This window comes from Heterodontus francisci, chromosome 9 (assembly GCF_036365525.1).
Source record: "Heterodontus francisci isolate sHetFra1 chromosome 9, sHetFra1.hap1, whole genome shotgun sequence".
Classification (NCBI taxonomy): domain Eukaryota; kingdom Metazoa; phylum Chordata; class Chondrichthyes; order Heterodontiformes; family Heterodontidae; genus Heterodontus; species Heterodontus francisci.
The window spans coordinates 71,965,877-71,978,973 of record NC_090379.1 but is presented as its reverse complement, the minus strand read 5'-3'; the positions used below and the strand labels follow the sequence as shown (position 1 = coordinate 71,978,973).

Genomic DNA, 13,097 nt, shown 5'->3' with positions numbered 1-13,097 from the left:
TCCATTTTTGAATTTATAAACCTGCCTTCCACCCATGATGGGTGGTTAGAACATCCTCTTTGTAATAAGTTTATTGAAATTGAACATTTAAAAAATTACTTGGCTCTAATACATAAAAAAAACTTATGAGCTGTCTGCTTCAGAAAAATACACAAAGAAGATATCTTTCCCTTGGTTTTAGGTAGCCTTTTAAAACTTAAAAGCAACTTCCATTTAAATGATTGGAGTATTCACTCCATGGGATGTATATTACTGCAATTTCCCTAAATCATTTATGAGTTTTCTATACTCCAGAGAAGATGTATCACAAGATGCTATTGATGATATCATATCCTCTGTTTTTCTAAAATATAGAAACATATGTGTACCACCAGTTTGAAGCCAATTTCCTGGCTGCCATCTGCCCAAGCACAGTACAGGTCCAGGAGCACCAACATTTACCGTCTCAGGCCACTAACATGACCCAGGAGAACACTAGCATAGGCTCACCTTCAGCACAAAGGATAGAAAAGACTTCTCAGGTTTGCAGCTGCACATTGGGATTCCAAGTTCAGTCCTACTGGCTGCTGATGAAGAGCAATAAGAAAGCTCCCATTCCCTGAAAAGATCCCAGGAAAGAAATAAAAATATACCATTTATCATCCAACCTTTGATTGCTCTAAGATCCTCACAGACTCTCCGGTCAGTGGAAATCCAGAAACAGGGCAAAATGTCAAGCTTCACAGGGCACCCTTGCACAGAGGTGCATAGCCAGTGTTGCAACAGGAAAATGAGACAGGAGACCAAGAACAACCTTCCTGACTCATTTGCATAGCACCAATGGGCCTGCGCCTACTGCAGACAGAAGCAAAGCCGCAGGTTCAGATGCAGGCCCAGCTACGCCCCTAGCCGCAGGGAAGCCTCTGAAATCTCACAGCAATGTGAAAGGTACAGAGATCCAACCAAATAAATCTCCATTCCTTTTTCCTGACTTTTGCACTTGTTAAAATGGCCATTCCTGGAATATCAGCCCTTTTAGTTCCTGAAACAGAAATCATGGATTTTTTGTGTCAGACATGAAATGAAAAAGTGTTGGTGGTTCATACCAGAGCAGCTTTTTCTTCTAAATTTTCCTGCTCCTCATCTCTGTCATCCACTTCATCCAATTGGTACGTTTCCATGGCAAAGTCACAAATATCCACGTGATCCTTCAGTGTTGGTATAAAGATTATTCAACAAGATTATATGCTGAAAACTTGGCTCCCTATGTTAAATGTCAAAAATGCATGACTCAATGTCATAAAACCTTTGATTTGAATGGTAATATTAGGTTAGAAACATTGATTAATTCAAAATGTTATTAACTATACAATTAATAGATAATGGCTCTTGCAACCAAAAATGTCTATTTGATTTAAGTTGTTTCCCTAAAATAATACCTTGTACATGATGAAAAACAGTCCTTTTTATTTCTTATTTCTTACAGTTCCCCTGTTTTAACACTTCCATGTACCACAACCCCAAATAAATTCACTTGAGCCCAAAATGCAGATAACGTAAACAAAGGTATTGGGCGAAATCTTACGGTGATTGCTTTCAGGAGTCGGGACCATTTGCAGTCCCAACCCCAGATGGGTCTGCAATGTGCACTTTGGCGCAATGTTCTGGGAGGCAGCCTCTTAATTGGCTGCCTCCGTGTCTGCCATCCAATTAAGCAAGGCAGGCTGGTTCCTGAGGCTGCTGGCCCAATCAGAGGGCCTGCAGCTTTGGAAGACCGACAGTCCCACTGGGAGAGGTGGGTGCTGCTCAAGCAGAAAGTAGAGCACAAGGGCTTCTCAAAATGGAGGCGCCCTCAGAGGTATACATCAATTTCAAAAATGATGAGGACCAAAGCTGGTAGACCCCTTGGAGTGGAGGGGAAATCCCTCTGAATGATTGGTTTGGGCTGTGGGTGCAGTCTTTCCTACTTGCAGCCCAGTCATTGGGGCATGGAGCCTCTGGCTCCGATTGTCACTTGGCCTACTGCTGGGAAGCTGCCTCCGTGGAGCTGCCAGGCTCATCCTGGTGGCGTCCTCCTCATCCCCCTCATTTGGCTCATAATTGCTAATTATTGGCTAACTGTCGCCGGCGGGTGCACAGCTGACTCCGTTGTTCACCCGCCTCCAGAAAGATCGCCAGGAAGGTGGGAACAAGCTGGTCCACCAACCCAACACCCTAATCTGCAAGCTTGCTCCCAATCCTACCTTCAAACCCGCCTCTGTGGAACTGAGAAGATTCTATATCCACTTTTAGCTATTCAAAGATTGCTTAATTAAAAACTAGATTTCTGAGCCCTTGTCCACCTCCAGCACACATGGAGAAATAGCAGGCATACTGCCATACTTTTCTGTCCACTTGAATAGGGGAAATTCACAGGCAAAACGCAGTGATACATGAAGGATTGGGAAATCTATCCTGAGATCGTTTCCTGTAACATTCTCCCAAATTATTCTCTCAAATAACTAGGCAATGCAGTAATTCAACAATATTTTGAGGTGTTGCAATATATCTGGGGAATGATTTCTCAGAGATTTACAGCAGATTGTTACCCAATAAATCCAGTTGTTATATTGCAATTGTTATTCATTCAGTGTCAGAATTATCATATATCAATGACATGAAACATCACGACTGTTGATTTTCATCATGACACGCCAAGTGAAAAAACAGTAACAGAATAAATCTTCCTCCAGGAACTCCACAAATAACAAAAATACACTGAGTGCATGTAAGTGAACAGAGGGCCCTAATTTCACACATTAAGATTGTGGTTATAAACCATGTGAGTTTTCCTCTTGAATAATTTTTGTTTCTTTACCTGTCCCACTAGCACTTCCTTTTGCCTTGCACTTTCATCCTTTTTGTAATTTAACCACTTCTGCCTTGCATCCTATTAGGCACCTTCTCTTTGTTCTTACCTTCATTCCCCCACTTTTCCTGTCTCTGTATTTGCTTATAAACTGTTAAATCTCTAACTTCTTCCAGTTCTGATCAAAGGTCATTGACCTATAAAGTTAACTCTGGTTCTGTCTCTGTAGATGCTGCCCGAACTGCCTATATCCAGCATTTTCTACTTTTACTTTTGAGGTTCCTTCTCCCAGTTTATGGCAATGCCTTGAGACAATTACTGCATTGTGATAATGATATTAACCTTTATGTTTCATCCAATTATTTGAAAATACCAGTACCAATAATTAAGGTTTCTAAATGCAGCCACTGATAAGTATTTCACCTGACCTTAGCCATGCATCGGACTATGGTCTTTCTTACATCCCCTTTGAAGTAAGAATGAGTGCCACCCCATAGGTTGTGACAACCTTTTCTAGCAGCATCATTAGTGTGAAGGGTTATCTGAAATATATTGTATGTTTTTTGGAAAACCTATTCTATATTTACTGTTTTCAATATCAGACAATTACACAGTAGCCCTATTATTTAATAATGTATGACACTAATTATAATTTCACTACCATCATCTAACATTATCAATGTATGATTTAGATTATCAGCATTTTCATCTTGTAATAGAAAATTTTTAGCTGCCAATTGCTCAGTGCGGCAAAGCTAATTGTTCAGCTGATCTCAGACAGAATGAAACGTTCGAAAGGAGATACAAGGTGCACAGAAGATTGAGAGAGACAAACAGCATTAGAATAAAGTGTAGTTCAGGTAAAAAGGGATCAGACAGGGGTGGAGGGGAATGCATGGAAGACTGATGGGTTTAGAGCATTATAAATAAGGTTAGTGAGCTGCAGACAAAAGTAACCACATGGGATTATGATATAGTGGCAATAACAGAGACCTGGCTCAAACAAGGGGAGGATTGGGCACATAATATTCTTGACTACAATGTATTCGGGAGGACAAGGAAGACAAAAAAGGAGGGGTTGGCAGTCGTAATCAAAGATACTTGAAAGTGATGATTTACTTGAGGGTTCAAAAACAGAATACACTTGGTTAGAATGAAGGAATAATAGAGGAATTATTACACTGCGGATGTATACTATATGTAACCAGCAAATAGTGGGAAGAAGACAGAGGAACAAATTTACAAGCAAACTGCAGAAGGGTGCAAGAACTTTAGAGTAGCAATAATGGGGGACTTCAACGATCCTAATATAGACTGGGAAAATAATAGTGTGCAGGGCAAAGAGCGGGAGAAATTCCTGAAAAATGTACAGAATAGAACTTCCTTGATCTATATGTTTCATGCCAAACGAGGAAGGAAGCAGTGCTGGATCTAGTTCTGGAGAAAGAAGTGAAGCAATTGGAGCATGTTTCAGTGGGAGAGCATTTGGGAAACGGTACTCTCAAGATTTCATTGTTTTGAGTAGTATGGAAAAGGACAAGGAGCAATCAAATGTGAAAATACTCAGCTGGAGGTAAGCTAATTTCAGTGAATTGTAAAGGATCAGGCCTAGGTGGATTGGAATCAAAGATTAGTAGGTAAATCAGTAAATGAGCACTGGGAAGCCTTCAAAGAGGAGCTAATTCCAGTAAAGACTAGACACATTCCTAAAAAAGGGAAAGCTTGTGCATCCAAAGCTAAATCTGCCTGGATGACTAAAGTTAAAATGAAAGAGAAAAAGGGAGCTTATGATAAATGTTAGGTTCATAATTCAGTAGAAAACCAAGCTGAATACAAAAATTACTAGGGAGAACTGAATAAAGAATCAAAAGGGGCAAGGGGAGTGCATGAGAATATTTTAATGAGTAGTGTAAAAGAGAACCCAAAATCTTTACAGGCTTATAAATAGGAAAAGGGTGGTCAAAGAAAAGGTGGAGCCAACTAGGGACTAAAAAGAACTCCAGGTGAAGGCACAGGGCATGCAGAGGTACTAAATGAGTACATTGCATTTGTCTTCACAAGAGGATGCTGCCAATAACACAGAAAAGGAGGAAGTAGTAGAGAAATGGTATAGGATAAAAATAAAGAGGAGGTACTTAAAAGGTTGACAGCACTCGAGTCACCCAGTCTGGATGCGATGCAAGCTCGTCTGCTGAGGAAATCCAAAATTGGCTTTGGATCCAAAATTGGCTTAGTGGCAGGAGGCAGAGGGTGATGGTCAAGGGTTGTTTTTGCAAGTGGAAGCCTGTGACTAGTGGTGTACCACAGGGATCGGTGCTGGGACCCTTGCTGTTTGTAGTGCACATTAATGATTTAGACGTGAACACAGGATGTATGATCAGTAAGTTCGCAGATGACACAAAAATTGGAGGTGTCGTAAATAGTGAGGAGGAAAGCCTTAGATTACAGGACAATATAGATGGGCTGGTAAGATGGGCGGAGCAGTGGAAAATGGAATTTAATCCTGAAAAGTGTGAGGTGATGCATTTTGGGAGGACTAACAAGGCAAGGGAATATACAATGGATGATAGGACCCTAGGAAGTACAGAGGGTCAGAGGGACATTGGTGTACTTGTCCATAGATCACTGAAGGCAGCAGCACAGGTAGATAAGGTGGTTAGGAAGGCATATGGGATACTTGCCTTTATTAGCCGAGGCACAGAATATAAGAGTAGGGAGGTTATGATGGAGCTGTATAAAACGCTAGTTAGGCCACAGCTGGAGTACTGTGTACAGTTCTGGGCACCACACTATAGGAAGGATGTGATTGCCCTGGAGAAGGTGCAGAGGAGATTCGCCAGGATGATGCCTGGGCTGGAGAATTTCAGCTATGAAGAGAGACTGGATAGGCTAGGGTTGTTTTCCTTAGAGCAGAGTAGGCTGAGGGGAGACCTGATAGAGGTATACAAAATTATGAAGGGCATTGATAGGTTAGATAGAAAGAAACGTTTTCCCTTAGCAGAGGGGTCAATAACCAGGGGACATAGATTTAAGGTAAGGGGTAGGAGGTTTAGAGGGGATTTGAGGAAAAAGAATTTCACTCAGAGGGTGGTTGGAATCTGGAACACATTGCCTGAAGAGGTGGTAGAGGCAGGAACCATCACAACATTTAAGAAATATTTAGATGAGCACTTGAAAAGCCATAGCATACAAGGCTATGGGCCAAGTGCTGGAAAATGGGATTAGAATAGTTAGATGCTTTATGGCCGGCACAGACACGATGGGCCGAAGGGCCTGTTTTTGTGCTGTATAACTCTATGACTCTAATTAAGGGTGGATATTGTAGAGGTTTTGGTCTCAATCTCCCAATCCTCCTTAGATATGGGAGTGGTACCAGAGGACAGGAGGTTTGCAAACATTGTATCCTGTTCAAAAAAAGAGAGAGGGATAAACCCGGCAACGATAAGCCGGACAACCTAACATCAGTAGTGGGGACACCTTCAGCAATATTATTCCAGGACAAAATTAGTTGGCAGTGGTAAAAATATGAATTAATAAATGAAAGCTAGCACTGATTTGTTAAAAACAAATTGTGCTTGACTAACTTGATTGAGCTCTTGGATGAAGGAATGGAGATGGTTGATGAGGGTAAAGTAGTTGATGGGCTGGATTTTACCAGGGCTCTATGGATGGGCTGGGAGGCAAGTGGGGGGGGGGGGCATAAAATGGCAAGGGAAGGCAGGGGATGGAGTGCCCATCACCTTCCCGATGCTATGCCATTTTATCAGAGGTGGGAAAGGTGGAGGACAGTCCTCCTGCCCAGAGGCCAATTGAGGCACTTTAGTGGCCAATTAAGGGCCTCTAGCTGCCGCTGCTAACATTTTCCAGCGGCAGATGGGCCCTCTGCCACATGGAAAGACTGCCTGGTGAACCCTGGCAGCCTCCCTGCAGGCTCGGGGGGGTGGGGGGGTGGGGGGAACCTTCTAATTGGGCACTCTGTGGTCCACGGAGGGGCACCCTGGTGGCAATGGCCACCCCCAAAGAAACACCCCACACACCCTCACCAATCAATCCCGCCCCCACCCCCATCAGCTTGCCAGGGCCTGCCTGACAGGCACTGGTTACCCCAGACCCCACTATTCCACTCACCTCATATTGAGGGCAGCATCCATCACTGCGTCTTCTCAGCTGGGTGCAGTACCAGCAGTGGCCACCACTCCGGGTGGCGCTGCTGCGATTGAAGAGATGCTGGCCCTCCAATTGGCCAGCAGCTCTTGAAGGCGGGCTCTCATCCTTTAAAGGGACAGAAGCCCTGACGCCAACTAATTAGGTGCTGGACGGGCCAAAAATGCAGCTGGGGGTCCTACAAATGACCAATATGGGGTTACCCCCCCCCCAGCTTTCAGCTCTGTCAACGGGGCCACCATCGCCCTGACTAAATTCAGCCGCATATTGTGTATATGGACTTTCAAAACAGATTTGATAAAGTACCACATACAGACTTGTTAGAAAAAATGAAGCCCATGGGATTAAAGAGGAAGTGGCTGCATGTATATAAGATTGGCTAATGGACAGAAAGCAGAGAGTAGTGATGAGTGGTTGTTTATTAGACTGGGGGGAAGTGTGCAGTGATATGCCTTGGGGTCAGCATTAGGACAACTGTTCTTTTGATGTATACTAATAACATGAACTTGGTTATACAGGGTAAATGTCAAAGTTTGCAGATGACACAAAACTCAAGTGTAGTAAATAGTGAGAAGAAGAATAACAGACTTCAGGAAAAAAGACTGGTGAAATGGGCAGAGATTTGGCAGATGAAATTTGACACAGAGAAGTGTGAAATTAAACATTTTGGTAGCAAGAATGAGAAGAGGCAATATAAACTAAATGGTGCAATGTTAAAGTGGGTGCAGGAAAAGCGAGATCCATGAGTGTACACAAGTCTTTGAAGTTGACAGGACAAGTTGAGAAGGTTGTTAAAAAAGCACATGAGATCGTTGATATTATAAATCGAGGCATAGAATACAAAAGGAAGGAGTTTATGCTGAACCTTTATAAAACACTGGTTGGCCTCAGCTGCAGTATTGTGTTCAATTCTAGCACCACACTTTAGATCATAAGAACAGAAGAAATAGAAGTAGGCCATTTGGTTCTTGGAGCTAGCTCCGCCATTCAATAAGATCATGGATAATCTTTTACCTTAACTCCACCTTCCCGCACTATCCTCATATCCCTTTATTCCCTTTGTATCTAAAAATCTATCAGCCTCTGTCTTAAATATGCTCAACGACTGAGCATTCACAGCTGTCTGGCATAGAGAATTCCAAAGATTCACAACCCTTTAAGTGAAGAAACTTCTCCACATCTCAGTCCTAAATGGGCCACCCCTAATTCTGAGGCTGTGGCCCCATGTTCTAGATTCCCAGCCAAGGGAAACATTTTCTCAGCATCTAACCTGTCAATTCCCTTAAGAATTTTATATGTTTCAGTTCGATCAACTCTTATTCTTCTCAACTCCAAGGAGTACAGACCTAGTCTACTCTCTCCTCATAGGATAATCCCCTCATCCTAGACACCAGTCCTGAATAACCTTAAGTAAGGAGACCAAAACTGCACACAGTAGTCCAGGTGTGGTCTCAGGAATGCCCTGCATAATTGCAGTAAGACTCCTTTACTCTTGTACTCTAATCTCTTTGTAACAAGAGCTAACACACCATTTGCCTTCCAATTGCTTGCTATACCTGCCTGTTAACTTTCCATGATTCATGTACAAGGACATCCAGGTCCCTCTGATTGCAAACTTCTCCTAGTCTTCCACCATTCAAAAAATATTCTGCTTTTTTAGTTTTGCAACCAAAGTGAATAACTTCACACTTCGCCACATTGTATTCCATCTACCATGTTCTTGCCCACTCTCTCAAACTGTTTATATTCCTCCGCAGCTTTTTTGAATCCTCCCCACCACTTACTTTCCTACCTAACTTGTATCGTCAACAAACTTGGATATGTTACACTCGGTCCCCTCATCTAAGTCATTAATATAGATTGTAAATATGTGAAATCCAGTACCGATCCTTGTGGTACCTTGTGGCTAGTAACAGCCTGCCCACCTAAAAATGTCTCATTTATTCCTACTCTCTTTTTTCTGTTCATTAACCAATCCTCAATCCATGCTAATATATTATCTCAATTCTGTAAATCTTAATTTTGTTAAATAACCTCTTGTGTGGCACCTTATTTAATGTTTTCTGAAAATCCAAATGCGCGACATTTACTGGTTCCCCCTTATCCATCCTATTAGCTACATCCTCAAAAAACTTCATTTGATTTGTTAAACATGATTTCCATTTCATAAATCAGTGTTCACTTTGCTTAATCATATTATGATTTTCTAAGTGCCCTGTCAGTGACCCGAAACGTTAACTCTGCTTCTCTTTCCACAGATGCTGCCAGACCTGCTGAGTGATTCCAGCATTTCTTGTTTTTGTTTCAGATTTCCAGCATCCACAGTATTTTGCTTTTATTTTACTAGATTGATACCTGGAATGAGTGGGTTGTCTTATGAGGAAAGGTTGGACAGACTGGGCTTGTTTTCACTGGAGTTTCGAAGAGTGAGGGAAGACTTGATTGAAATTTATAAGATCCTGAATGGTCTTGAAAAGGTGTATGTGGAGAGGATGTTTCCTTTCGTGGGTGAGTCCAGAATTAGGGGGCACTGTTTTAAAATTAGGGGATGCCCTTTTAGGACAGACATGAGGAGAATTTTTTTCTCTCGGGGGTTGTGCGACTTTGGAACTCTGCCTCAGAAGGTGGTGGAGGTGGGGACATTGAATATTTTTAAGGCAGAGGTGGATAGATTTTTGTTAGGCAAGGAAATCAAGGGTTAGCGGGGGTAGATGGGAGTGTGCAATCTGAAACACAAACAGATCAGAAATGATCTTATTGAACGGCGGAGCAGGCTCGAGGGGCCAAATGGCCTACTTCTGCTCCAAATTCATATGTTCATATGTATGTTTACTTTCAATAATCACTTTCTATTTACAAACCTATAGAAATGTTTTTATGTGTCTTGGTCTCCCCTTATACTCTCTTTTCTCCCCTTATACTCTCTTTTCTCTTATCAATTTCTTGGTCCTCTTTTGCTGAATTCTAAAATCCTCCCAATACTTAGGCTTACTACATTTTTGGCAACATTATAAGCCTCTTCCTTTAATCTAAAACTATCTTTAACTCCTCTTGTTAGCCATAGTTGGACCACCTTCTCTGTGGGACTTTTGTGCCTTAAATGAATGTATATTTGTTGCAAATTATCTGTGCTAATTCTTTAAATGCTAGCTGTTACTTGTCTACCAACATATCTTTTAACATAGTTTCCCAATCTACCTTAGCCAACATGCCCCTCATATCAACGTAATTTGCTTTGTTTAGATTCAAGACCCTAGTTCCAGACTTAAATAAATCACTTTCAAACCCAGTATAAAGTTCCATCATATTATGATTACTATTCCCTAGAGGCTCCTTTACTAAAAAGGTATTAAATAACCCTTTCTCATTGCACAATATTTGGTTCAAAACAGCTTGATTCCTAGTTGTTCCTCGACATACTAATCTAAAAAAACTACCTTGTGTACATGCCATGAACTTATCCTCTACACTATTACTGCAAATTCGATTTGCCCTGTCTATAAGAAGATTAAAGGTCCACCTTGATTACTGAATTACCCTTATTACATGTGCCTCTAATTTCCTGATTTATACTCTGCCCTACATTACAACTACTGTTTGGGGCCCATAAACAACTCACACCAAATTTTTTCTGCCCTTCCTTGCTGTTTCCTAGCTCTACCCAAACTGATGCTACTTCGTGATTTACTGAGCCAAGATCCTTTCACTCTCCTGATGGAGGGTCACTGACCTGAAACGTTGACTCTGCTTCTCTCCCCACAGATGCTGCCAGACCTGCTGAGTAATTCCAGCCTTTCTCATTTGTGTTTCAGACTTCCAGCATCTGCAGTACTTTGCTTTTATTTTGCTTTTATCCTTTCTCTCTCCTGCCTTTATCATCAGGACTAAACCTCCTCCTTTTCCATTTTCTCTATCTCTTCTAAAAGTGAAGTATCCTGGAATATTTAGTTCCCAACTTTGGTCACTTTGCAACCAGGTCTTGCTAATTGCTATTAGTTCAAAGCTACTAATTTCAATCTGTGTTCTTAATTCACCTAATTTGTTGCAAACGCTTTGCACACTCAGAAACAATGCCTCTAACTTCAATTTAATTTCTCATTTTCCTTGATGTCACCTTAGTCACTAATGACTCATTAAATTTATTACTCTCACTGTCCCTTCCTGCCTTACTCTTAGTTTTACCCAAAAGGCTGCTCTGCTCTAGAGCCTTGACATACTCCTTGCTGCTTTTGAATTTACCCTTTTCTGAATCCTCCCACCACATCCCCCCCGCATGCCCCTCTATTAGTTTAACGTCCTGTTTACTGTTCAGGTTATTTCATTGGCCAGGACACTGGTCCCAGCCCGGATTAAGTGAAGCCAGTCCTAATGGAACTATTCCCTCTTTCCCCAGTATTGGTGCCACTGGCCCAAAAAGCGAAGCCCCTGCCTTCCACACCACTATTTCAGCCACTCATTTTAACCTTCGAATCTGTTTATCGTAATGCCAATTAATGCATAGCCCAGGTAACAATGCAGAGATTATTACCTTTGAGGTTCTCATTTTAAATTTGGAGCCTAACTCCTCAAATTCTCACAGCAGAGCATCATTTCTGATTCTACCTATGTCTTTGGTTCCTACATGGACCATAACAACTGGATTCCCCCCGCCATCCCACCCCCCCGCCCCAACCCCACCATTCTTCTCCAGTGCAAGGAGATGTCTTTGATCCTGGCGCCAGACGGTCAACACAACCTTCAGAGCTCCTGGTCACGGCTGCAGAAAACATTATCGATTCCCCCATGTTATACTGTCCCAATCACCAGCATGTTATGAAGGATACCATGGCCTTATAGATGATGCACAGTAGATTTGCTACAATAGTACCAGATGTTATGAACACTGAACTTTGTAACATGATTATGTTTTAAAAACTGTGATTTTTAAAAGTTTAAAATCAGGTGACCTCACATCCATGCTGCTTAAGGGCAAGACAGAAATCTTGGTTACCGGGACAACAGAGAACACAGATCAAAGACTTTTTTTGAAAAACAGAGACAGCAGGGGTATATACCTGAAGAACAATGAGTTTCACCCTCCAAGACTTTCAGATCATAAACAAGGAGTCAGTGATTCTGAGGATACAAATGTGCATGGCAGCTGTTAACACCTGGGAACAATGGAAGGCTCAGGTGGCTCTATGAAACCAGACTTCTGGACTTTGTTGATTGGAAAAGGACAATAAGCTATTGACATTTGATTCCAGATAAATTTAACAGATTTACTGAAAGCAAACAGGCTGTACAGAAGACCTGGGGCAGTATCTAAGGAGAGAGAGGGAACACCTGCTCTCAAAGGATACTGAGACACCAAAAGACTGCGAAGACGTACCTGTTTTGAAAGCTGAGGTTTGTGGAAAAGTAAAAGGCCAACAGGTTCACCTGGAATTGCCTTATTCATGGACATCCAAATCAAAAGTGCACGGAGAAGTAAGTGAAGAGGACATTGACTTTGAGAAAGGTCTGTGAGATCCAATCCATTGCAACTGGGAGCAGTTTGGGACTTTTAACCACAAAGATTTCACCATCAAAGAGGAATATGTAACATGCAAGTGTGGTGTGAAGTTTTCAAGTATTTTAATAAGAAAATACTTTCCTTTGTAATTTGGGTTATCAGCTACTTAAAAAGTACTATTTAGCTGGGGACTTCTTTTAGTTGAGTTGTTATAATAAAAGTCTTAAAATGTGAAATCTTGTTGTGTAATTCTTTAAATAGATCTGGGGATTCATATCTCGTATTTTTGAAGTTAACAGTCTCACTGAGATCATAACACAAGAATGAAAGACTCAGTAAATAGAGAAACTTTCCTTACAGCAGAGCAAGTTGAGGGGAGATTTGATGGAGGCGTTCAAAATAATGAAGGATTTTGAAAGAGTAAATAAGGAAAAACTGCTTCCAGTAACAGAAGGGTCAGTAATCACAAGACACACAGTTAAGGTTATTGGCAAAAGAACCGAGGCGACATGAGGAAAAAAAAATTACACAGGGAGTTGCTATGATCTGGAATGCACTATCTGAAAAGGTGGTTGAAGCAGAATCAATAGTAACTTTAAAAAGGTAATTGGA

The 13,097-nt window shown here is 41.6% G+C and overlaps 1 protein-coding gene across 4 annotated transcripts in view; it reads right to left on the bottom strand.

The window, feature by feature from the left end:
- ttc6 (tetratricopeptide repeat domain 6) overlaps positions 1-13,097 on the bottom strand; it is a 414,842-nt gene that overhangs the window by 236,212 nt on the left and 165,533 nt on the right. For all 4 annotated transcript variants that reach the window (XM_068039290.1, XM_068039292.1, XM_068039293.1 and 1 more), the window contains one exon: positions 1,086-1,187. In XM_068039290.1, coding sequence (XP_067895391.1) covers positions 1,086-1,187 — 102 coding nt within the window. The remainder of the gene's footprint in view (positions 1-1,085; positions 1,188-13,097) is intronic.